This window comes from Xenopus laevis, chromosome 3S (assembly GCF_017654675.1).
Source record: "Xenopus laevis strain J_2021 chromosome 3S, Xenopus_laevis_v10.1, whole genome shotgun sequence".
NCBI lineage: Eukaryota > Metazoa > Chordata > Amphibia > Anura > Pipidae > Xenopus > Xenopus laevis.
The window spans coordinates 4,314,463-4,342,148 of NC_054376.1; the positions used below are offsets into that span (position 1 = coordinate 4,314,463).

The following is a 27,686-nucleotide window of genomic DNA, read 5'->3' on the forward strand; positions in this document are numbered from 1 at the left end:
AAAATTAACGCACGTGTAAAAAATTGTCACGTGTAAAAACATGTGTTTCGTGAAATGTCACCATTTCGCAAATTTTTTCACAGTTTCGCAAATTTTTTGGCGAAGTGAAATGGGACAGATTCGCTCATCGAGAGGAGCCAAAATAGGGAGCAGCAGATAGGATAGGCTTTGGGTCAATGAATGGAGTGCCCAATGGAGCTTGAGCAAAGCGGGGACTATTGACAGCACCCACGGACTGATATGATACCCCTAAATCTCCCTAGTCTTTGAATCCCTCAAGTCTTTATTCTTGCAGTTACCTGCATGAACCAATAGAAGACAATGCAGTAATTTTGGCCACGCTCCATGAAAATTCTTTACTTTTAATCTTCACACATAAATTAGAGGCCCTTGGATTTGGCTCGGAGCCCTAGGCCATTGCTGCGGCCCTTGGTCAGATGAATTGCATCAGAATCATCTCCAACAAACAGAGCCATTCTCTCTCCCAGAGGAACTCAATAGCCCACCCCTGGGCCTTGAACAGCTTCAGCATCTAATTAGCCTCCGGCATCAATGATTTCGACCGTGGGAGCCAAGACAAGAGCTTAAGAGGCAGAGTAAAGACACACACTGGTACTTGCTCAGTCCTTAATGTGTTCAGGAAAAGCTAAGACTGAATATAAATAGGTGCTGTGTATAGACACAGCTGCACATAAGGCTCAAATGGATATTTAAAGGAAAAGTAAAGGTTAAAACAATGGGGGTTCAATATACTGTTTTTCCTCCCCATATGTTAAATTGCTAACCTTGTGGCCCAGATATCTCTGTTGCCATGTTGGCTCCAATTGCCCAGGTACATACAGGTAACAAGGTTAGTGATTTGACTTACTTTCTGTTCTCTGGTTCTAATTCTGGTTGGCAGGTCTGTTAATCAGCTGACTTCTGCTACATTGCTTCTGGAGTCTGAACTAACAGTGCAGAGAATGTAAACAGCCAGATATACGTGTGAATGCATTTGCTTAGTTTATATATGTTTTTTCTTCCTTTTCTTTTATTATGCAAAATAATAACTGTTTTTGGGTGCAGTTGCCATATATATATATATATATATATATATATATATATATATATATATATATATATATATATATATATATATATATATTCATATATATATATTTGTATTTAAACATTTCTGGAGCTCCTGTAGAACAAGTTTAGGCTCAAATAACCTCCAGGGATAGGTACAGGGCGCTGAGCTGGATTTGTTTTTTTTTTGTTTCTGATTTGTTATTATCCTTTTTGGATAAATCATTAGGTGAACTAGTCGTCCCTAGGGAGGCCACCTCTCACCCCTTTAAGGGCTCTTACACACGGCCATTTTTCCTGCGCTCCCCTGCGTTGCGCTTTCTTCCGTTCAGCCGCAGGGGAGCGCAGGAATAGACGCACTCAATTATTGTGAAGGGGCGGTACTCACACAGACGCATGTAAGCGCCAAATGCAGGTGAAATGCAACATGCTGCGTCCCATCTGCGTTTGGCGCTTACATGCGTCTGTGTGAGTACAGCACCTTCACAATAATTGAGTGCGTCTATTCCTGCGCTCCCCTGCGGCTGAACGGAAGAAAGCGCAAAGCAGGGGAATGCAGGGAAAACAGCCGTGAGCCCTAAAACCGAACACATATGGAATCCACAGCCTACATGGCTAATTAGCAATTCGTTTAGATGCATGCTACAGACTGATTTATTTGCAGCCATGCATCTAAATGAATTGCTAATTAGCCATGCATAGTGGTGGGTGAATCTGTGCGCGAAACGCATTGAAGTCGATGGGCGTTAAAATTATTTTGACGCGCGCCAAAATTTATATGCGCGACAATTTGGTCTAAATGCATTAAAATCAGTGGGCGTCCGAATAATTTTGACACACGTCATATTGTTTTTTTGATGCGGTAAATTTTTCGCCGATGAATTGTTGCTGCAGTTTCGCAAATTCATTCGCAAAACGTGGAAAATTCACCTCGAATTCATGTCTGGTGAATTTATTCGTCCATCATTAGCCATGCATAGTGATGGGCAAATTTGTCCCTTTCACCAAAAAATTCACGAAATTCGTGAAACAGTGAAAAATTTGCGAAATGCAAATTTTGATCACTAGCCATGCAGGCTGTGGATTCCATATGTGTTCGTTTTTAAAGGGGTGAGGTGGCAACCTACATAGTTACATAGTTAGTTAGTTAGTTAAATTGGGTTGAAAAAAGACAAAGTCCATCAAGTTCAACCCCTCCAAATGAAAACCCAGCATCCATACACACACCCCTCCCTACTTTTAATTAAAATTCTATATACCCATACCTATATTAACTATAGAGTTTAGTATCACAATAGCCTTTAATATTATGTCTGTCCAAAAAATCATCCAAGCCATTCTTAAAGGCATTAACTGAATCAGCCATCACAACATCACCCGGCAGTGCATTCCACAACCTCACTGTCCTGACTGTGAAGAACCCTCTACGTTGCTTCAAATGAAAGTTCTTTTCTTCTAGTCTAAAGGGGTGGCCTCTGGTACGGTGATCCACTACATCCACCTATGGGCTGATTGATGCAAAAGGCAAAGAAATAGTGGGGCCCAAAAGCATTGACATTGGCTCAGGTCTCCTGCCAGAAAAATTGCCTCTTTTCTCGGATTCGACAGTTTAATTTAGGTGCGTCTGTAACTCGACATTACTGGGCCCCACAGCAAATTATTTTGAAGGCCCCCAAAACGTTTATAGGTTGCCTTATTTTACCAATATTTATTGAAACTGTATATGACTTAGGGCTTCATGGGGCCCCTATATCTCCTGGGCCCCCCTGCAGCCGCAGGGTCTGCTTCCTCTATAGTTATGTATTTTTTCCAATCAGAAAACAGTTCATGCCCAAAGGGATGTCAATGAGTCCATTGCAAATATAGTTGACTTTTTTTGGGGAGATACACATTTCACTACATTTATTTTTGGGGGGATGGTGTTTAGTTGCCCTTTAAAATATCTTTGCTCAGTCCCCTGTGTGTGTGCTGCTTGGAGACACTTGGTGTCAGCGCCCGCTGCTTCTGTAAGAGGATCGAGTCCAACAGATACTTCGGAATCTTGGGAAACAATACAGCAAACTGCGTCCAAAACAAACCGCGTGTCCCAGCAGACGAGACGCTGCTTCGTCCAGGAACAGTTTGAGGCCAGACGAGGGGGAAAGGAGGGTTTTTAATACTGACTTCAAAGTCCAACTGAAAAAAAATTATATTTTATTTTGCAACGTATTACTGGAAAGGCAGCGTCTGCCCTCTTGTCATTAGGATAAACCCATATATGTTTGAATGTACTTATGATATAAAAGGCTTTTCCCCCATCAAATCATTCAATTCAGCAGGAACAGCCCCCTAAGTTGCTCATAGTCTGTACAGAAAGATCCCATAAAACTATGGCAGCATAGGTATTCCCTGTACTAAGCACAATTCAGCAGGAACAGTCCCCTAAGTTTGCTCATAGTCTGTACAGAAAGATCCCATAAAACTATGGCAGCATAGGTATTCCCTGTACTAAGCACAATTCAGCAGGAACAGTCCCCTAAGTTTGCTCATAGTCTGTACAGAGAGATCCCATAAAACTATGGCAGCATAGGTATTCCCCTGTACTAAGCACAATTCAGCAGGAACAGTCCCCTAAGTTTGCTCATAGTCTGTACAGAGAGATCCCATAAAACTATAGCAGCATAGGTATTCCCTGTACTAAGCATAATTCAGCAGGAACAGTCCCTGAGTTTGCTCATAGTCTGTACAGAGAGATCCCATAAAACTATAGCAGCATAGGTATTCCCTGTACTAAGCACAATTCAGCAGGAACAGTCCCTAAGTTTGTTCATAGTCTGTACAGAGAGATCACCTTAAAACTATGGCAGCATAGGTATTCCCTGTACTAAGCACAATTCAGCAGGAACAGCCCCTAAGTTCGCTCATAGTCTGTACAGAGAGATCCCATAAAACTATGGCAGTATAGGTATTCCCTGTACTAAGCACAATTCAGCAGGAACAGTCCCTAAGTTCGCTCATAGTCTGTACAGAGAGATCCCATAAAACTATGGCAGCATAGGTATTCCCCTGTACTAAGCACAATTCAGCAGGAACAGTCCCTAAGTTTGCTCATAGACTGTACAGATCCCATAAAACTATGGCAGCATAGGTATTCCCTGTACTAAGCACAATTCAGCAGGAACAGTCTACTAAGTTTGCTCATAGTCTGTACAGAGAGATTCCATAAAACTATGGCAGCATAGGTATTCCCCTGTACTAAGCACAATTCAGCAGGAACAGTCCCTAAGTTTGCTCATAGTCTGTACAGAGAGATCCCATAAAACTATGGCAGCATAGGTATTCCCTGTACTAAGCACAATTCAGCAGGAACAGTCCCTAAGTTTGCTCATAGACTGTACAGATCCCATAAAACTATGGCAGCATAGGTATTCCCCTGTACTAAGCACAATTCAGCAGGAACAGTCCCTAAGTTTGCTCATAGACTGTACAGATCCCATAAAACTATGGCAGCATAGGTATTCCCTGTACTAAGCACAATTCAGCAGGAACAGTCTCCTAAGTTTGCTCATAGTCTGTACAGAGAGATCCCATAAAACTATGGCAGTATAGGTATTCCCTGTACTAAGCACAATTCAGCAGGAACGGTCCCTAAGTTTGCTCATAGTCTGTACAGATCCCATAAAACTATGGCAGCATAGGTATTCCCCTGTACTAAGCACAATTCAGCAGGAATAGTCCCTAAGTTTGCTCATAGACTGTACAGATCCCATAAAACTATGGCAGCATAGGTATTCCCCTGTACTAAGCACAATTCAGCAGGAATAGTCCCTAAGTTTGCTCATAGTCTGTACAGATCCCATAAAACTATGGCAGCATAGGTATTCCCCTGTACTAAGCACAATTCAGCAGGAACAGTCCCTAAGTTTGCTCATAGACTGTACAGATCCCATAAAACTATGGCAGCATAGGTATTCCCTGTACTAAGCACAATTCAGCAGGAACAGTCTCCTAAGTTTGCTCATAGTCTGTACAGAGAGATCCCATAAAACTATGGCAGTATAGGTATTCCCTGTACTAAGCACAATTCAGCAGGAACAGTCCCTAAGTTTGCTCATAGTCTGTACAGATCCCATAAAACTATGGCAGCATAGGTATTCCCTGTACTAAGCACAATTCAGCAGGGAAACTAAAGTGTATAGTGGTACTTTAACTTGAGTTTCGTGAATGAAGCTCATTTCCCAACAAAAATAAAATAAATCAGTACTGGAAGAAAATATGTTTTTTACATCTCTCTGTCAGCAGTACAATACATAAGTTGATTTGTGCTGTAACTTAATCACTGAGTAGTATTAGAGCTGTCATGGGATCCAAGCTGGGAAGCAATTCGTAGGTGCAAATTTCTATCAGCATCGGGGCCAAAGGGTTAGAACATTCTAGAATAGGAAAGGGTAAAAAATCCTTCCAAAGGTAAATTTAGCTCAGAGCCGGAAACCCCCCCGATGTTCCCTTCCTGGGGATGTGCTACGGCTGCAGCAGGTCGATGACAGACACAATCAAAGGGAGACATTATAGAGGCATGTGAACTGCCCAATTCTATTTATTTCAGTGCCCAGACTTCCAGTTTGGGAATAATCAGCCTCATTCCCCGGCCAGTAAACTTTAATGAAGATTCTCTGATCCTCTTTGAGTGCGTATACTGTATATTAGAATTGCTGAATGTCTAAAGGACATACACCTGTGTCCATTGGATAAATAGCTTTTATTAAATGCAAATAGATGTTAATTTTCATTCACCTTAAATGTCTGTGCACCGCAGGATTATAGAGGCATTCATTAGAGAGGAGGTTTAAGCAGGACGGATAATCGGGTTAAACTCTTCAACAATTGCTCAGAATAACAAATGAGCGTGAGATTTAAAGTGGCCATACACTATAAGATCTGCTCCTTTGGCGAGGTCACCAATCAAACGGATCTGTCTCCAGATTTGCCCACCAATGGCAGGGCAATATCGATCTAAATCAATCATTTGGCCTAATGATCGTATTACAACCATGGGAACCAATGGGGTGAGTACCGCAGCAGATTGCAGGAATAGCAGGGAAAATCAAACCTATTGAGGTTCGGACTGGAGCCTTTGGGCCCCTCCGGGGCTGCAAAACGAAGGGCCCACCTGGCAGTCCCCAGGGCCCCCTCCAGACCTCCAAATTCCCGGCCTCAGCCTCAACTCCCGGCGCAACAGTCTTTATGGGGCAGCCGGGGGAGCAGGTCTGGGTTGACTAGGGCCCATGAGGGCTGGGGTCAACCAGGTTTTTTCCCTAGTCCAACTGTAAACCTACCCAATCGATATCTGAATGATTTTTGCCCAGATATTGGTCAGGGAGGCCATTTGGTGGCCCATGCATAGAAGCTGCGGAATCAGTCTAATGGTGGCCATAGACGATCTTTCTTGGAAACAAATCGTCAGATATACAGGTAGACACAATAGAATTCTACCTGTATCTGATGATTCAGCACTGACAATGTTTGGGTGCCCAAAAAATTTTTTACAACCAGCTCGATCGACAAACCTTCTGCTGATATCGACTCATCTCCTGGCATACACGTACCGAATAGTCCACGGAAATTAGTTTTGCACAATAATATTGGTGCGTGTATGGCCACCTTAAAGGACCCGAATTGTCATATTAAATCTGCCAGTCTTTGGCCACCTCCGAACTGTTGAAGAGCAATTAAAAAGGCCGTTTTTTTCAACTGAAGATTGGAACTGAGACTTTTTTTAGTTGAGTACATTTGTCCTATTTATGGGGCTGCCATTGAATAGTAGTGTTTAATGCCTGTGTGAAAAGGAACTGCTAAAAAAAAAAGTTGTATATTGAGTTTATATAAAAAGGCTACTGTAAATGAGGCTGTAGGGTCCCAAGAGTGTAGCAGAGAATGAAGTGGAGATTTAAAGGGCCATTCGTAGTTCTATCCGCACCTGCACAGGAGGGAAAGCTTGCCATATAAAAGGCAGCTGCTGCCAACAAAATGTTTTATTTGCAGGTGCTGGAGAAACAGTTACAACAATAAAATGGAATTCAAATATTGGCACTTTATTGGGTTACTTATCTTTTAAGCTATACTAGCAGATAAGTGTGTTGTGGTTAGGGTGTTACAGAATTGGATAAGGTCCTGCCTGTGTCCATCTCACCCTACTGCCGACATAGCCTTACTGGCTACACATCACCCCATTGTCACCATCTCTCTCCCCTGTGATCATTTTGCCTTACTTACTGTTTCCAACACACCCTACTCTGTCCATCTTGCCCTTTTGTGACCATTTCGTCCTACTGTCTCTTTCTTTCCTTACCGTTTTTATCTTGTCCTACCATTTCCATCTTGTCCTACTGTCTCCATCTTGTCCTACTGTCTTTATCTTGCCTTACTATCTCCATCGTGTCCTATTGTCTCCATCTTGCCCTACTGTCTTCATCTTACCCTACTGTCATCATTTTGCCCTCCTGTCATCATTTTGTCCTACTATCACTATCTTGTTCCACTGTCTCAACTCTCAACTTACTGTCTACTTGTCAACCCACTATCACCATCTTGCTCTGCTGTGACAATTTTGGCTTACTTTTTCTGACTTGGCCTACTCTTGGCCTAATCTTGGCCTAATCTTGCCCTGTAGTGACCATTTTACCCTACTGTCTCCTTCTTTTCTTACTGCCTTTATCTTGTCCTACTGTCTTAGTTTTGCTCTACTGTCTGCATCTTGACTTACTATCTCAATCTTGCCATAGAGTCTCCTTTACTGTCTACACATCACTCCACTGTCACCATCTTGCTCTGCTGTGACCATTTTGACTTACAGTTTTGACTCGGCCTACTCTGTCATCTTGCTCTGCTGTGACCATTTTGCCCTACTGTCTCGCTCTTGCCTTACTGTCTTTTTCTTGTCCTATTGTCTCCATCTTACCCTACTGTCTCCATCTCACCCTACTGTCTCATCTTGCCCTACTGTCACTGTCTTACCTTAATATTGTTATCTTTCTCTTATTATTTACCCCTCTACCTTCCAGCAACTGATCATTTGTAAGTTCCCCATAAGTAAGAGGCCTAGGGCAGTTTTCTCTTTTTGCAACCCCTTAAAGACAGTGTAGAATTTGTTTTTTAGCCAGGTAGAACAGGTAGGAAGCATTTTAAGGGGGGTCGTAAGATTATTTTTATGTTGGGTGGCAGGTGTAATAGTGGGCAATGCAAATGTAACCTGGATTGAAGAAAAGTCGACTTTGCTTTAATCCAGAAACAACTACATCAAGATTGCCGTCTACCTCATTTTTTACTGACTCTCCCTCTTTGTGGCTTAATTTCAGGCGGAATTCTCCGAACTGAACCTGGCTGCCTACGTGAATGGGGGGTGCATGGTGGATATGCAGGTCATGAGAAATGGAACCAAAGTGGTCAAGTAAGTAAAGGCACCAGCTTGTGGGAGAAGAATGTGTTTGATTGTAATGTAGAACATACATCTCATCATGGGGAACCTCCAGCTGATGCCAGGCATTGTCAGTGGAACACCTGGACCTCCATCTATACTACTCCTGTAGAGCGTCTCTTTGCTTGCCATAGGGGCTAAATTCATGCTCAGTTAAGCATGCCAGTACTGTGGCAATATGGCTGCTCTCTGGCATCATCAATGAAGCTGGGTAAGCCTGGGCAAGGTCCGCTGGTGTGTGTGTGATGCAGTTTGAATTTGATCTGACAGGTGCAAGAATAAGTTGCTTACAGTCGATTCAGAAAAGTTTCCTGTGAGGTAAACCAGGAAGTACTTCAGCCAATGAAAGAGCAAGGAAAGGCGTCCTTTGAGGTAAACAAGGAAGTACATGAGCCAATGAAAGAGCAAGGAAAGGTGTCGTGTGAGGTAAACCAGGAAGTACTTCAGCCAATGAAAGAGCAAGGAAAGTGTCCTGTGAGGTAAACCAGGAAGTGCTTCAGCCAATGAAAGAGCAAGGAATGTGTCCTGTGAGGTAAACCAGGAAGTACTTGAGCCAATGAAAGAGCAAGGAAAGGTGTCCTGTGAGGTAAACAAGGAAGTACTTGAGCCAATGAAAGAGCAAGGAAAGGTGTCCTGTGAGGTAAACCAGGAAGTACTTCAGCCAATGAAAGAGCAAGGAAAGTGTCCTGTGAGGTAAACCAGGAAGTGCTTCAGCCAATGAAAGAGCAAGGAATGTGTCCTGTGAGGTAAACAAGGAAGTACTTGAGCCAATGAAAGAGCAAGGAAAGTGTCATGTGAGGTAAACCAGTTATTCAGTTTACTTCAGATTCTGGCCAGCGGAGTTCATGGGCGCCATCTTCAGCCGCTTCGGTAATCTTCGGAATGAGACAGGCACTTCAGCAAATTTTATCGCATGCGCAGTTGTGGCGAAAGAGAAAATGACTGTAACTGCGCATGCGCTGCTACGCCGGTCTCATTCCGAAGATTACTGAAGAGAAGAAGATGGCTGCCGTGAACTCCGCTGGACAGAATCTGCACGGAGGGGTAAGTAAAGAGTTAGGGGCATATGCCGGGGGGGGGGGCAGCTAGGCTGGGGGGGGGGTCTATGTAGGGTAGGGGGGTAAGTGTTAAGATGGAGCTGCAAGATAAAAAGATTTAAACAAATAGGTTTTATGTTTATATGCATATGTTTTGGATATTTAGCACTGTTTGTAATACAGTTGTCTGTTGATAATGTAACGCTTTTCTGGCCTAATCTGCCAATTAGGAGTTAAGGGTGACCAGCTAGGTAGTGAGCATGGGTTACATTGCGAATCTTTACCCAGGGCAGAGCCTTCGCCAAATGGAAGCTTCCCCTTTAAACTGTAGTTGAACTACAACTCACAGGCATATAAGTGCAAATAGAATAATGGACGCCAGGAGGTTCTTTTGAAAGGTTAAACAGGAGCACAGGTTTATTATGCCAAAGGCAAATGACCACAGGTTTACTTACAACAGTTCTGAGGACACAGCAGATGGAATCACTTTGGACAGTAAAGGTTCACAGTCAAACAGATGCGACTCCCAAAGGATATTGCAGATAGGTGTATATCAAATCCCAGTTCAACCGACGTTGCACAGTGAGGGGATCGGGATCAATCAGGTAGGGGTCAGGTAGTCCTTTGCTCACCTACTGCCCTAACAACTGAGTTCCCTGCTCTAAAGGCAAACAGGCCTTGTGGGAAGCTACTCCCTACTACAAATCCTCGTTGGAGCGACAGCTGCTCTTTCTGCTACACCTCTCTGTCTTTCTCTCCTAGAGAGAACTATAACAGTATCTTACTATTTTAGCTGGTCCTCGTTCACGGGGTTTACCTGGTCCCCGACTTAGCACTAAAGGTGTCAGGTCCCTTTAGGGTAAAGGCTTTACTGGGGCCTATGGTGATCCCAGGCTCAATGGAGATTCACCTAGCAGCAGCACCAGGAGCCAAAGAGGAAGAGGACACTCCCTACACACACTATATAGCAGTGTGGCAGGGGAGTGTCATTACACTCTTTGTCCAATAGGTGTGGGTGTTACACTTTGCCAGTTACAAGGGCTTGGCCCAATAACAAGGGAAAAGAGAACTACATACAAAAGGTAGGGGATTAACTCTATAGGGATAGGATATCCTATAGGTCCCTACATACACCCGGGGGAAAAATCCATTTCGTCCCGACAATGGTGAAACGATATAGACACAATAGTAACAAAGTGAATATATAAGTGCAAACCAACAATACCATTGAACATCACTCTTCTGGTATCCTCTCCTGAGGAATACCTGGTAACAATGGGTACTGTGGAGAAAAGAACAGTAAAGAGCAAAAGTGCAATACTGTATTGGATAAGTTTCAGTGCAAATAACTTCAGTTGCATAACTTTATTACATTCATGAGGTCCTTATAGGAACACTCAGGCACTTAACTTACGACACTTGAACCATCCATAGTGTATCAGGAGGTCCAGGCACAGGCTTGGCTGAAAAGAAAAATTAGCATAGATTTCTTTTCACACATGAACACTCATTTTTATTGCAGTTGAGTTACATGACCCCACCATAACCAAAAGCTTTATTCATATCACACCCCCCCCCCTACCCAAGTGTACAAAGTCACTGAGAGCCACTTGGGGAGTAGTAAGGTGAAGAATAAAGGTGCTACTCAGCGAGTAGTTAGAGGTAGAAGAGTTTTGGTGGGGGCTCAGCAGTCTTTGTCTCATGAACCCAACTATTTACAAGTTCCAGACAATGTTCAGAAGTCCAGAAATGGAACAATGAGTGAACAAAACAATGAAGAAGGCCCAAAACTTGGGGCATCAATCTTGAAGAACAATGAAGAAGGCCCAAAACTTGGGGCAATCAAACGACGTCCTCAAGTGTAAACAAATCATCTCTAAGAGGAATTCTCACTCTTAGAGGCATACTGAAAAGTTACAACACACAGGGTCCAGCCGGATCCACTGTGGACAGCTTAAGAAATCATCCCATACTTTTCCAGGGTATGTTCATAGGATAGATAGTAAGAAGGGTGAGGCTTATCTACCTTCCCTCCATTAGGCAGAGTGGTTGACAAACTGAAGAAGCGGTCCTCTTGAAACTTCCCACAACTTTTAACATGGTGCTTTAAGATGGTACGCCCATACCACCATTCGCTGAGGGTGTCACAGAGGAAGACCATGTCACGCTGCCGCTTCTGTGGATCGCTTTGAAACAATCCCTTGGGTCCCACATCTGTTTTCCTTAGAAGTTCTCCATAAAGCCATTCTTCCAAATTCTTCTCTACTTCGTCATAAACCCACTCAGGTGCATAGGGCATGGGATATCCCCAACGGTCACGCACACGGGCATTGATGATGCGTTGCACCCGTGAAACTGTGCGTGCCTTCTTGGGGTCGGCCCTTCCCTGAGCGACCCAGAAACCTTGTGCCTCTGGAGAAAGCAAGGGTGTTGACAAGCAGGCAACAGGCTGCTGAGAACTGGAATGCTCTGATGGAACCACTGTGGATGAAGCCTCATCCTTTGGTGCAGTGGTTGGCTTTGGAGTAGCAGGCCTAGGCATGGCAGGCTTGGGTGTAGCCGGCCTAGGAGTGATAGGCCTAGGTACAATATCAGGGTTCCTGCGCATAGTACTTCCCCTCCCTCTGGGTGGAACACGTATATCCTCACGCTTTGTGGCTGCATCCCCACTAGCGCCTACTCCAGGTGACATAGACAAAGCTTTTATAGGAACGATCAGGCTTTGCTTGCTGGGTGGACACCCTGAGGAGAAGTGAAGAGGATATGCGGGAACAGGTGCAGGAGCAGAGTCTCCTGACACTGAAGACAATCCATCTGTGTCTGTAGCGATGGATTTTGTCTTTATGCCCTTTTTAGGATCAGCATAAAGTACATAGGGACCTAACCAGCACTCGTGAAAACAATGAGGGCACGATGAGTGGAAATTACAGGTCTCTGTGGATAGTTCACGGGTACAGTGCCCGCAATAGGGAACAACTATCCGGTTATAGTGGACATTTAGTTTTTCTCCATATGTCCCGGCCCAAATATATCTAAGGCCAAAGTCTACTTCTTCTATGTCCTCATCCGAGAACAGCGGAGCCCCAGATAGGTTTTCCTCCGCATCCGCCCAACCTTCCCAAGAATGGTCAGCCATAATAATAGGGAAAAGGTTTTACCGGTATGAAGAAATGTAGACAGTCCTCCACTATGCCCGCAGCCGCAGGGCAGTCAGTAGTGAAGTCCGGAAGGTCTGCACGTGGATGGGCCACAGCCGTGGTCCGTGATGGTGCAGCACCTTGAACAGGAGCGATGAAGAAATCCTCCGGTTTTGCTGAAAAAGAAAACGGTAGCAAGCAGATACCGCTTGGGGTGAAGAGCAAGTAGTGCAGTGACACTTTCTAAGCAGCCGCCGGAAGTCCACAGGCACACACAGGTAGAGTAGTGATGCACACGTCCTCTCTCTGCAAAGTCTCTTCACAAAATGGCGGCGGGACGTGACGTCAGGGACCGCCTTAATCCCAAAAGCGCGCCAACAGTTACTGCGCGGGAAAAAGATTGGCGCCAGCGAAATCTCGCGCTCGCGAGACTTGAGCTATGGCGCAGGCTCGTGTATCGGGAAATAGAACCTCCAAGCCCGAACCCACGGCCCTGAGATACTAGGGGAAAATTACCTAGCAAATTTAGTAGAAAAAGACGTGCAGGCAGCCTTTTGCCAATCAGGTCCGCCGCCTGTCACGAAAATTTAAAGCGACAGTGCACAAAAACACTAAATCACAAAAATACAAAAATAGCCTGGATTTAGGGGCGGGGCCCCACGTTGGGCGCCAAAATGTAACGCTTTTCTGGCCTAATCTGCCAATTAGGAGTTAAGGGTGACCAGCTAGGTAGTGAGCATGGGTTACATTGCGAATCTTTACCCAGGGCAGAGCCTTCGCCAAATGGAAGCTTCCCCTTTAAACTGTAGTTGAACTACAACTCACAGGCATATAAGTGCAAATAGAATAATGGACGCCAGGAGGTTCTTTTGAAAGGTTAAACAGGAGCACAGGTTTATTATGCCAAAGGCAAATGACCACAGGTTTACTTACAACAGTTCTGAGGACACAGCAGATGGAATCACTTTGGACAGTAAAGGTTCACAGTCAAACAGATGCGACTCCCAAAGGATATTGCAGATAGGTGTATATCAAATCCCAGTTCAACCGACGTTGCACAGTGAGGGGATCGGGATCAATCAGGTAGGGGTCAGGTAGTCCTTTGCTCACCTACTGCCCTAACAACTGAGTTCCCTGCTCTAAAGGCAAACAGGCCTTGTGGGAAGCTACTCCCTACTACAAATCCTCGTTGGAGCGACAGCTGCTCTTTCTGCTACACCTCTCTGTCTTTCTCTCCTAGAGAGAACTATAACAGTATCTTACTATTTTAGCTGGTCCTCGTTCACGGGGTTTACCTGGTCCCCGACTTAGCACTAAAGGTGTCAGGTCCCTTTAGGGTAAAGGCTTTACTGGGGCCTATGGTGATCCCAGGCTCAATGGAGATTCACCTAGCAGCAGCACCAGGAGCCAAAGAGGAAGAGGACACTCCCTACACACACTATATAGCAGTGTGGCAGGGGAGTGTCATTACACTCTTTGTCCAATAGGTGTGGGTGTTACACTTTGCCAGTTACAAGGGCTTGGCCCAATAACAAGGGAAAAGAGAACTACATACAAAAGGTAGGGGATTAACTCTATAGGGATAGGATATCCTATAGGTCCCTACAATAACAAGCAGGAATAGACCATATATCCAGTTCTATTACAATAGTTGCTATTACCTTTACTTTTCCCTTAAAGCAAGGCAGTTATTTATAATTTATAGTTTATAGTTTCTTAAACACAGAATTAGCTTGGATTTTTTTTCCCCCCAAATTCCAGTATCCTATAATTCATAATTTCCTATTTTGATCGAGGTGTAAAAGCATTTCCTAAAAGTCGTATTATTGGCCCCAAGTATTACATTCCACTATAAACCTGTCGCCACAAGCTTCCCTGGTGCTTGCTGTGTTTTTCCAGCTGTAAGCTCTTGTTACGAGTCCCAAGCGTGTGTTCTCCACCCTGTTGGTCTGTCACTCTTGTGTGCACATTCACTCACCACATGTTCCCTGTGACACACACGTAGATCCTGGGCTTGACATTTCTATGATTTCCTTTTGGAATTAAGGTCTTTTCTCCCCAGCCAAATAAATAAGTGGGGGGAAAGATTAGAGAAAGGTTTCTAATTGTTTTCCTAAGCAGAAGAACATCAGAGCAGCCTCTTTCTTTCTCCTGACAACTTCCTTGACTACTTGGTGGTCAGACTGGTGGGAAAATGACCAGTAGGTGGCGCTGTTGGAACAAAATTCATTCATATTAACAGCACATGTATCCCTTAATATCTTGGAATAAAAAGAAAATAAATAATGAATGTAAATGATAAAATTGCTTAGAATAGCCCTCTCATCAATTCTACATTTAATTATTTTAAAGGTTTACATAGCCTTTAAAATAAGTAGGAACAAGGGGGCAAATTCACTAAGCGCCGAAGCGCAGAACGCTAGCGTTACTTCGCTAGCGTTTGGCATTTTCGTTACTGCGCAAATTCACTAACGAATGCTGGCGTAGTTTCGCTAGTGTAATTTCGCACCCTTACGCCTGGCGAAGTTTCGCTACGGACGTAACTACGCAAATTCACTAACACGCGCAGTGTACTGAACGCTACCTTTTACGCTAGACTTCCTTCGCCACCTCAGACCAGGCGAAGCGCAGTAGAGTAGATTGCTTCAAAAAAAGTCAAAATTTTTTCTAAGTCCCAAAAAACGCTGGCGTGTTTTCTACATTATGGGTGATAGGCTGAAAAAGATCGAAAAATTTTTTGGGGCTCCCCTCCTTCCCCCCTACATTTCCTGACTCATGGCAACTTAACTATACAGTGGGCACATGTGTAGGGCAAAATAAACATTTTATTTGATGTTTTGAAGGTTTTCTAGGCATTTGTAGTGCTGATACGTATTCCTCCATTGAAATTTGAATTTGGTGCCGTATGCAAATTAGCCTTCGCTAGCGTAACTTCGCTTCACTTAGCGAATCAACGCTAGCGCAACTTCGCAACCTTACGCTACCCCCCCTGATCGCAACTTCGGATTTTAGTGAATTTGCGAATCGCTGGCGAAACTACGCCTGGCGACGTGTGGCGAAGTGCGGCGAAGTGCGGCGAAGTGCGGCGAAGTGCGGCGAAGTTACGCCTGGCGCAACTACGAATCTTAGTGAATTTGCCCCAAGGTCTTTGGCTAGGGGTAGGCTACATAAGAGCCCTGATGGGGGTCTTGACTTGCCCATCATGATTTAGGGAGTTAGTTGTTTTATTTATTATTATTATGTTATTGCTAAGGGTGGGGTAACTTGTGTGCACTGCTCTGGGCGACTGTAACAGCTGTCATTGTGAGAATTCAGTGAAGAAAGCAGCTCATGGCATTCCTGAAATGATGGGTTAATTATACTGTGTATGAGTTAGTAGTACCGCTGGCAGCTGAAAGAAAGCAAAATCCACACTTTGAACATTGCTAAACTGCCCCAGTCCAACCCTGTGTGTGAGCAAACGAGTCTGTGCCACCTCCATACAATGAACCCCAATAAGTTTCTGATCAATTTATTCATAGACTCTCACCGCACCCTCCTGTTCTCCTGGGACGTCAATGGGTTAATTAAAGGGCAGATAAGAACATTCCTCACTGAATAAAATATGCAGCTGCACTTTCAAAACGTGGTTCAGCATCACTGGAAAGTTTTTATTCTTCATTCCTTCTGTTATATAACTTGAACTCGGGCCAAAATGATGCAGGTACCTGCATGTCAGCACCTATATGTGTATGTGTGTGGCTCCTTGTATGCGCCTCTGTTTATTTGGAATCCTATGTATGAAGCCTCATATTCACTGCAGGAATCTTGAACTCCCTCTGCCCTCACTAACTACGTAGTATTTTATTTATACAGAGCATTCGAAATACCTGCACCCCGGCACTTACCAAATAACGGCCGTGCAATAATAACATCTGTATTTCTATGCAAATTCCAAATAGACATTCATTCAACGATGGCAGTGCATTTAAAGTTATCCGAAAATTGAATTCCTACTGAAAGCAGAGGTCAGTTAATCATCTGGCGTTCAGGATTCAGAACCAGTAGTGTAGAACATATAAACAGCTTGGGCTTTTAATAACTATTACATTTACCATAGAAAAAACGTTATATTCATTGAATATTTTTAATTAATGCATATTGGAAAGTCGCTTAAATTACATTTTCTTTCAGTATGCTTATTTGTGTGTTAAGGCAGAAGTCAGAGCTGTTTTATTTAGGGGGCTGTTCCTGCTGAATAGCGCGTAGTATAGGGAATACCTATGCTGCCATATTTTTATAGGATTCTCTCTGTACAGACTTTGAGCAAACTTAGGGGACTGTTCCTGCTGAATTGTGCTTAGTACAGGGAATACCTATGCTGCCATAGTTTTATGGGATCTCTCTGTACAGACTATGAGCAAATTTAGGGGCTGTTCCTGCTGAATTGTGCTTAGTACAGGGAATACCTATGCTGCCATAGTTTTATGGGATCTCTCTGTACAGACTATGAGCAAATTTAGGGACTGTTCCTGCTGAATTGTGCTTAGTACAGTGGAATACCTATGCTGCCATAGTTTTATGGGATCTCTCTGTACAGACTATGAGCAAACTTAGGGACTGTTCCTGCTGAATTGTGCTTAGTACAGGGAATACCTATTCTGCCATATTTTTATAGGATTCTCTCTGTACAGACTTTGAGCAAACTTAGGGGCTGTTCCTGCTGAATTGTGCTTAGTACAGGGGAATACCTATGCTGTCATAGTTTTATGGGATCTCTCTGTACAGACTATGAGCAAACTTAGGGGACTGTTCCTGCTGAATTGTGCTTAGTACAGGGGAATACCTATGCTGTCATAGTTTTATGGGATCTCTCTGTACAGACTATGAGCAAACTTAGGGGCTGTTCCTGCTGAATTGTGCTTAGTACAGGGAATACCTATGCTGCCATAGTTTTATGGGATCTCTCTGTACAGACTATGAGCAAACTTAGGGGGCTGTTCCTGCTGAATTGTGCTTAGTACAGGGGAATACCTATGCTGCCATAGTTTTATGGGATCACTCTGTACAGACTATAAGAAAACTTAGGGGACTGTTCCTGCTGAATTGTGCTTAGTACAGGGAATACCTATGCTGCCATAGTTTTATGGGATCACTCTGTACAGACTATAAGAAAACTTAGGGGACTGTTCCTGCTGAATTGTGCTTAGTACAGGGAATACCTATGCTGCCATAGTTTTATGGGATCTCTAAAGACTATGAGCAATTTAAGGGTATTTCCATCTGATATATAAATATTTAAAATAACTGTACCCACAAGTACACCAGCAGGGGCTAGGCAATTACCATTAAGTCAATGGACTACCCCTTCTTTTGATGAACTTGAAATTGCACAGGTGGCAAAAAAACTCGGAATCTCCCCATGTGCCATTGCCTTCCTACTGCTTTACGTGTTTATCTAGGAGAACTTCCCCTTTTAATTATATTATGTTATGGTTTAACCACAGAAGAATGTTTGGCCGTTCTTCAGACAGACAACTGGATTTCCTTCCCAACAGACACCACCCTTATTTCCCCGGGGGGCACCTTTGGAGCTGGATTCATTGAGGGGGTCTCAGTTTGGAGACGGTCATTTCAGACCACATTTTGTGTGACGTAAAGAGACGGCAGCAATTGAAACAATGGGAAGTCGTCACAGTCAAAGACTTTGATGTAAACGTGTCAACACTTTACGAGTAAGATACTTCTGTATCGGGACTTTTAGGATTGAGTCTGTATGAAACATAATAATACTTCCAGTACTCCATAAACCTCCGCCATTGCATTAAACATCTCTCCTAAGAGAGAGATACAACAGCTTCATGCATTAAGTATCATGGAGAGAAAAGAAATACAGGTATGGGATCTGTTATCTGGAAACCTGTTATCCAGAAAGCTCCTATTTACAGAATGGCCGTCTCCGATCGACTCCACTTTAACCAAATAATCCAAATTTTGAGAAATGATTTCCGTTTTCTGTGTAATAATAAAACAGTAACTTGTACTGATATAATTAATCCTTATTGGAAGCAAAACCAGCCTATTGGGTTTATTTAATGTTTATTTGATTTTCTAGTAGACTTAAGGTATGAAGATCCAAATTAGGGAAAGATTCGTTATCCGGAAGACCCCAGGTGCCGAGAATTCTGGATAACAGGTCCCATACCTGTATAAAAATTGTTATTTTAAGGAAGTAGAAGAACTACAGCTCCCAGCTGACTGAAGTAAGAGAAATGATAAAAAGCATTGTCCCTTTTACCCATATTTTAACCCAATGTCCACTAAAAACTTTCAGACATGGGAGAATATTGGAAAATCATGAAATGTGCAAGTAATTTCCTCCCTCAGCAACTGGAACATAAACCCAGCAGGAGTAAGGACACACATATATATATATATATATTCTCAGGATGTTTAGATAAAGGCAGGCCAGGACTCGTGTGTCAGTGTTTATGTGTCACTGGGCTGCGCTCACAAGCACGCCAACTAACAGCTGGAGGGAGAGTCCAATAATGTAACCCCAGGGCAGTTATGCTATAGAACATGTACACAAGGAAGGCTTTAATGGAAGGCAGGCGACAATAGGGCTGCCGAGCAGCTGTTTTATCAACGTAAGTGTCAGGAACGCTGCCAACTTGATTTACTAGCAGGTGAAATCCTTATAGTGAATATGCTGGGGCTAGAGAATATTATCCAGTATTAGGAGCTTGGAGGGTAGTGGAGATGGACTGGTCTGAGGGTGCCTCTGAAACTCTAGTGACCCCATAAAAATACATGTTCAGGGCCCCAGCTGTATATGATTTACAATTCCATGGACTGGGATGCCAGGGGCCCACCCGAAAACATTAGCCCGTGGGCCCACCAGGAAAGCCTTAGATCGTGGGCCGCCAGAAAACCTTAGACCCCCCAGAAAACCATAGACCGCGGGCTCGCCAGAAAACCTTAGCCGTGGGCCCTCCAGAAAACTGTAGACTGTGGGCCCCGCCGGAAAAACCTTAGCCCGTGGTCCTGCCAGAAAACCTTAGAAAGTGGGCCAGCTGGAAAACCTTAAACCATGGGCCGCCAGAAACCCTTAGACCCACCAGAAAACTTTAGACCGTAGGCCCACCAGAAAACCTTAGCCGTGGGCCCGCCCGAAAATCTTAGACTGTGGGCCCTCCAGAAAACCTTAGCCTGTGGGCCCACCAGAGAACTGTAGACTGTGGGCCCACCAGAAAACCTTATATCGTGGGCCCACCAGAAAACCTTTGAGCGTGGGCCCACAAACTATTATTCCTCCTCTCTCAACCTCTGTATTCTAACCTTTTATATTTACTTACTTCCATTATTAACCACTTTTCCTATAAAGAAATAGGGAATGACCATGAAATAGGCTAAATGAGGTAGAAGCAACAGGGACCACTGATACCTGGGCCTATTTGGAATTTTCCTGGTATCCTGGTGGGCCAGTCCAACACTGGATCCTCTGCAGCTGTTCCGGCTGCCCCCTGGCTTTGGGCAACTCTACCCATCCTATTGCAGAAATAAATCAGTATACTAAATAAAGATTTAGCCGTGATCTATGCCTATTGCAAACATGCTTGGTAATGTTCAATCTATCCATTATGCAGTGATCTTACTGACATGTCTGGGGGTTGACTGCTCATTGGTCATTTCAGCAGTGATCTTACCAGCATGTCTGGGTTTACTACACTTAACAGTTAACTATATCCCTCTTTCTAGTTTTCAAGTATGCACTTTATACGTTCAGTAGCTAAGAATTGGAATAGGCAGCAAGTATACTTTTCCTTTCATGTTTTGGCCTAAACTGGGAGATTGGGCTGCTGGTCAGGACAAGCGCTTTCTGTTTGTTGTCAAATTCCCAATGTCAAAGCAGTTAATTGCCCGTCCTTGTACCAACACCGGGAAGGGGCAGAGGTCAAGTGTTGTGAAACTTCTACTTGGGGACCTGCTCTCTGCTTTATGTCAATTCAGAGCTGGTATTTCCTCCAGCAGCTCCGTTCCTCCACCTGCATTTGCAACCCCCTAGTAATTGTTTTAAAAATCCAATGGATTTTATTTAATCCCACAGTGGAACCATACGGCTAAGGACCTTTTAGAGACATCAAACAATCCAAGTCGTTTTTTGGGGTGTGCATTTAGGCCAGATGGCAACAAGGGATGGACGGTAAGGAGGAGGAAAGCAGAAATGGACCCTTTCAAAGACACAACATTTGCACCCTCTTTAATTATGGCACTGGGTCTAAGCAAACAAGGTTCCTTCATTATCAGGATAAAAATGGTAAATGTCTAGACCCAGACTCTTCAAGGACAATCTGATTCACCATGTTTATTCTTTCTGTCCCCCAGGTCCTTCAAACCAGACTTCCTGTTGATCCGACAGCATGCCTACAGTATGACGCTTGGGGAAGATTTTCGGAGTCTGGTGATAGGGCTGCAGTATGGGAACATTCCCAGTGTCAACTCTCTGTATTCCATATACAACTTCTGCAGCAAGCCCTGGGTGGTAGGTGTCTGACTTTGCCTGTATATACGTGCCAGGGTAGGGTCAACAACAGGGCCGCCATTAGAAATCACGGGGCCCCGTACAACAAAATTTTTGGGGCCCCCTGGGCCCCGCCCACACTGACGACCAAGCTCCACCCCATATCCCGCCCACTCCACATCGCAGTTAAAAGACCACACAGACATCAGCGCTAAAAAAGTAACCCCCCCCACACACAAGTTGTAAAAAGCTATTGATGGTCAGGGCCCCCTTATAAAAAATTGGGGCCCCAAAAAAAAAATTAAAAAAATTTTTTTTTCTTTTTTTTTAAAAAAACATTGGTGGCAGGGGCCCCCTTATAAGTTTAAAAAAATTTGGGGCCCCAACAAAAAAAATGTAAAAAAAACTAAAAAATAAACAAATATTGGCGGCAGGGGCCCCCTTATAAGTAAAAAACAAATTGGGGCCCCCAAAAAAAATTTGAAAAAAAATTTTTTTTGAAAAAAAAAAAAAAACTGGTGGCAGGGGCCCCTACAAGTTAAAAACAAATTGGGGCCCCAAAAAAAAATTTGAAAAAAAAATAATTTTTTTTGAAAAAAAAAAAAAAAACTGGTGGCAGGGGCCCCCTTACGAGTTAAAAAAATTTGGGGCCACCAAAAAGAAAATTATTATTTTTTTCTTTTTAAAAAAAAACAAAAAAAAACAATGGTGGCAAGGGGCCCCTTACGAGTTAAAAAAAAAATTGGGGCCCCAAAAAAAAAGTTTTAAAAAAAAAGATTGGTGGCAGGGGCCTATAGAATATTAAAATAATACATTGGTGGCCAGGGGATTAAAAAAAAAAAAAACACAAACTGGTGTTCAGTAGAATTGAACTCATGGCTTCAGTACTTCAACTTCGCCTCCTTTCGTGACTTCGGGTCTTTTCACCGCTTCAGGACTTCAATTTCGGCTATTTTCGTGAGTTCGGGTCTTTGCGCTGCTTCAGGACTTCGGCTGTTTTCGTGACTTCGGGTCTTTTCGGCGCTTCGTGACTTCGGCTTTTTCCGTGACTTTGGGTCTTTTCGGCGCATCGGCTTCGGCTTTTCGGCACTTCCGCATTCGGCAACGCAGAGGGAGGACGTACGGCTCGGGCGCTCGTAAGGGGGGCCCGGATCTTCAAAAAATGCAGCGCTGCCGGGCCCCCCTTCATGCCCGGGCCCGGTACGCTTGTCCCCCCTGTCCCCCCCTGATGGCGGCCCTGGTCAACAATAAAGACAGTGTCGGACTGGGCTGCCGGGAAATCGGGAAAACCCCGGTGGGCCCAAACAACCCAGCCTGCTCCCTCTTCCAGAATGTAGCCTCTTCCCCACCTAGAACTGGTAGCAGTAAATTTAGGAGGAGGTAAGGGGCTCGGTTGGATGCCACATGCCGGAAAGTGGGCCCTTTAGTCGCAGTCCTGGTGGGCCCCAGACGACCCAGTCTGACCCTGGTGAAAGATATTTAAAGGATAAGTAAACCTTTAAAATAAGAGAATGCAGAATTGATGAGAGTGCTATTCTAAGCTCTTTTGTCATTTACATTCATTATTTATTTTCTTTTTATTCCAAGATATTAAAGGATACATGTGCTGTTAATATGAATGAATTTTGTTCCAACAGCGCCACCTGCTGGTCAGTTTCTGACCAGTCTGACCACCAAGTAGTCAAGGAAGTTGTCAGGAGAAAGAAAGAGGCTGCTCTGATGTTCTTCTGCTTAGGAAAGATTTAAGAAAGGTTTCTAATTGTTTTCCTAAGCAGAAGAACATCAGAGCAGCCTCTTTCTTTCTCCTGACAACTTCCTTGACTACTTGGTGGTCAGACTGATCAGAAACTGACCAGCAGGTGGTGCTGTTGGAACAAAATTTATTCATATTAACAGCACGTGTATCCTTTAATATCTTGGAATTAAAAGAAAATAAATAATGAATGTAAATGACAAAAGAGCTTGAAATAGCCCTCTCATCAATTCTAAATTCACTTATTTTAAAGATTTATTTATCCTTTAAACAAAGAATATCAAGGTTTAAATGTATTTGATTAATAGAACTTAAAAAAAAAGCAACAAATTGTCTTCAGATGTCAGGATCGAAAATAGAAACGACATCCAAATATGGACATTTTCTTTAATCAGATGGTTTATACAAGGACCCCTACACCTAGGTGATATTGTACACAACATTACTGAGGATTATTTACATAAACCTGTGGGATTCGGTGATCTGTCCAATTTTTCCTTCTTTACTGAGTACAGGTATGAGATCCGTTATCCAGAAACCCGTTTCCCAGAAAAATTACGAATCAATTGACTCCATTATATTGAAATAATCTAAATTTTAAAAAATTATTTCATTTTTCTCTGTAAAAATAAAAAAGTAGGTTGTACTTGATCCCAACTAAGATGTAATTAATCCTTATTGGAAGCAAAAGCTGCCTATTGGGTTTATTTCATGTTTAAATTCATTTTAAGTAGACTTAAGGTATGAAGAGCCAAATTACGGAAAGATCTATTATCCGGAAAGCCACATGTCCCAAGCATTCTGGATAACAGGTTCCATACCTGTTATAAAAATTCTAATGTATTCAGTTAAAGTGTTCAATTTCCAACATATTTTAGGTGCATTTCAATTTTGGCCCTTTATCTCTTCATCGTGCCCTATTTATAAGGATTCTAAAAAAAAAAAAATTAAACATACATTTCCCTGGGTTCTTTGGTCCAGAGAGAGTATAAAAGAGAAATAAAGAAAATAGAAATTATCTAGATTTTACAATTTGTCTAAATGGGGTGGGGTTAACTTGCCCAATATACCCTGGGGTGGGTGTATCTTGTCCATGGAACCCTGAGGTGGGTTTAACATGCCCAATGAACCATGGTGTTGGGTTTGTCTTACCCAAGGAACCCTGGGGTTGGGTTTATCTTACCCAAGGAACCCTGGGGTGGGTATATCTAACCCAAGGAACCCAGAGGTTGGGTTTATCTTATCCAAGGAAGCCTGGGTGGGTTTATCCTACCCAAGGAACCCTGGGTTGGTTTATCTTACCCAAGGAACCCTGGGTGGGGTTATCTTACCCAAGGAACCCTGGGGTTGGGGCTATCCTACCCAAGAACCCTGGGGGTTGGATTTATCTTACCCAAGGAACCCTGGGTTTGGGTTTATCTTACCCAAGGAACCCTGGGGGTGGGTTTATTTTGCCCAAGAAACCCCTGGGATTGGGGTTATCTTACCCAAGGAACCCTGGGTGGGTTTATCTCACCCAAGGAACTCTGGGGTTGGGGTTGTCTTACCCAAGGAACCCTTGGGTTGAGTTTATCTTACCCAAGGAAACCTGGGGTGGGTTTATCTGGGCCAAGGAACCCTGGGGTTGGATTTATCTTACCCAAGGAACCCTGGGTGGGTTTAATTTGCCCAAGAAACCCTGGGGTTGGGTTTATCTTACCCAAGGAACCCTGGGTGGGTTTATCTTACCCAAGGAACCCTGGGGTTGGATTTGTCTTACCCAAGGAACCCTGGGATTGGGTTTATCTGACCCAAGGAACCCTGGATTTGGGTTTATCTTACCCAAGGAACACTGGGGTGGGTTTATTTTGCCCAAAAAACCCCTGGGGTTGGGGTTATCTTACCCAAGGAACCCTGGGTGAGTTTATCTTACCCAAGGAACCCTGGGGTTTGGTTTGTCTTACCCAAGGAAGACTGGGGTGGGTGTATCTAACCCAAGGAACCCTGGTGGTGGGTTTAATTTGCCCAATAAACCCTGGGGCCACTTGCCTAAAATGTATCTCCCATATACCCTAAGCCTAGAATGTCCTAAATGTCTAAATAATAAAGCTGGAATGTCTTGCAGGAAAGGTGTTGCCTGTTAACACTGCCTTCCCATCCCCCAAAATTTTGACTTTAGTCCTAAGAGTGGGAGTTGGCCCCCAATAAGAATAATGAATGCTTCTCATAATTTAACAGACCGAGATCAAAAAGCCAAGGAAATGAACGTTGTCACATCATTTAACATCATTAAGCCTGCTTTTTTTAAAAAAAATATTTCAATTTTTTTACTTACTTCACCTTTAAAATGCTGGTGAAGGGAACGATCATGCTGGGAAATTCTTTCCTGGGGTTTCATTCATATTTCTCTTCTATGTCTCTGCTCATTTCCTTGTCAGCAAATTCGCCTCAAGGCTCATGATACTTTGGGGGTATTTATAGTAAGGACTGAGCTTAAACATTTGAATATGCCTGGGTTGTCATGTAATCACTAATCTCTACAGGCTAGAGCCTACACACTGATCTCTACAGACTGTGACTCTACACAACCTACACACTGATCTCTACAGGCTGTGACACTACACAACCTACACACTGATCTCTACAGACTGTGACTCTACACAACCTACACACGGATCTCTACAGACTGTGACTCTACATATACAACCTACACACTGATCTCTACAGACTGTGACTCTACATATACAACCTACACACTGATCTCTACAGACTGTGACTCTACACAACCTACTATTTATAGTAAGGACTGAGCTTAAACATTTGAATATGCCTGGGTTGTCATGTAATCACTAATCTCTACAGGCTAGAGCCTACACACTGATCTCTACAGACTGTGACTCTACACAACCTACACACTGATCTCTACAGGCTGTGACTCTACACAACCTACACACGGATCTCTACAGACTGTGACTCTACATATACAACCTACACACTGATCTCTACAGACTGTGACTCTACATATACAACCTACACACTGATCTCTACAGACTGTGACTCTACACAACCTACTATTTATAGTAAGGACTGAGCTTAAACATTTAAATATGCCTGGGTTGTCATGTAATCACTAATCTCTACAGGCTAGAGCCTACACACTGATCTCTACAGACTGTGACTCTACACAACCTACACACTGATCTCTACAGGCTGTGACTCTACACAACCTACACACTGATCTCTACAGACTGTGACTCTACACAACCTACACACGGATCTCTACAGACTGTGACTCTACATATACAACCTACACACTGATCTCTACAGACTGTGACTCTACATATACAACCTACACACTGATCTCTACAGACTGTGACTCTACATATACAACCTACACACTGATCTCTACAGACTGTGACTCTACACAACCTACACACGGATCTCTACAGACTGTGACTCTACATATACAACCTACACACTGATCTCTACAGACTGTGACTCTACACAACTTACACACTAATCTCTACAGACTGTGACTCTACACACACAGCCTACACTCTGATCTCTACAGACTGTGACTCTACATATACAAGCTACACACTGATCTCTACAGACTGTGACTCTACACAACCTACACACAGATCTCTACAGACTGTGACTCTACACACACAGCCTACACACGGATCTCTACAGACTGTGACTCTACATATACAACCTACACACTGATCTCTACAGACTGTGACTCTACACAACCTACACACTAATCTCTACAGCCTGTGACTCTACACACTCAGCCTACAATTTGATCTCTACAGACTGTGACTTTACACACACAGCCTACACACTGATCTCTACAGACTGTGACTCTACACACACAGCCTACACACTGATCTCTACAGACTGTGACTCTACACAGCCTACACACGGATCTCTACAGACTGTGACTCTACATATACAACCTACACACTGATCTCTACAGACTGTGACTCTACATATACAACCTACACACTGATCTCTACAGACTGTGACTCTACACAACCTACACACTGATCTCTACAGACTGTGACTCTACACAGCCTACACACGGATCTCTACAGACTGTGACTCTACATATACAGCCTACACACGGATCTCTACAGACTGTGACTCTACATATACAACCTACACACTGATCTCTACAGACTGTGACTCTACACAACCTACACACTAATCTCTACAGCCTGTGACTCTACACACTCAGCCTACAATTTTATCTCTACAGACTGTGACTCTACACAACCTACACACAGATCTCTACAGACTGTGACTCTACACACACAGCCTACACTCTGATCTCTACAGACTGTGACTCTACACAACCTACACACAGATCTCTACAGACTGTGACTCTACACACACAGCCTACACACTGATCTCTACAGACTGTGACTCTACACACACAGCCTACACACGGATCTCTACAGACTGTGACTCTACATATACAACCTACACACTGATCTCTACAGACTGTGACTCTACACAACCTACACACTAATCTCTACAGCCTGTGACTCTACACACTCAGCCTACAATTTGATCTCTATAGACTGTGACTCTACACAACCTACACACTAATCTCTACAGCCTGTGACTCTACACACTCAGCCTACAATTTGATCTCTACAGACTGTGACTCTACACAACCTACACACAGATCTCTACAGACTGTGACTCTACACACACAGCCTACACACTGATCTCTACAGACTGTGACTCT

The 27,686-nt window shown here is 43.5% G+C and overlaps 1 protein-coding gene across 1 annotated transcript in view; it reads left to right on the plus strand.

Annotated features, from left to right (window-relative positions):
* The window catches only part of LOC108712250 (synapsin-3), a 145,749-nt gene that overhangs the window by 32,908 nt on the left and 85,155 nt on the right, over positions 1 to 27,686 (plus strand). Inside the window, exons 4-5 of the mRNA XM_041587896.1 lie at positions 8,403 to 8,494; positions 21,063 to 21,219. Coding sequence (XP_041443830.1) covers positions 8,403 to 8,494; positions 21,063 to 21,219 — 249 coding nt within the window. The remainder of the gene's footprint in view (positions 1 to 8,402; positions 8,495 to 21,062; positions 21,220 to 27,686) is intronic.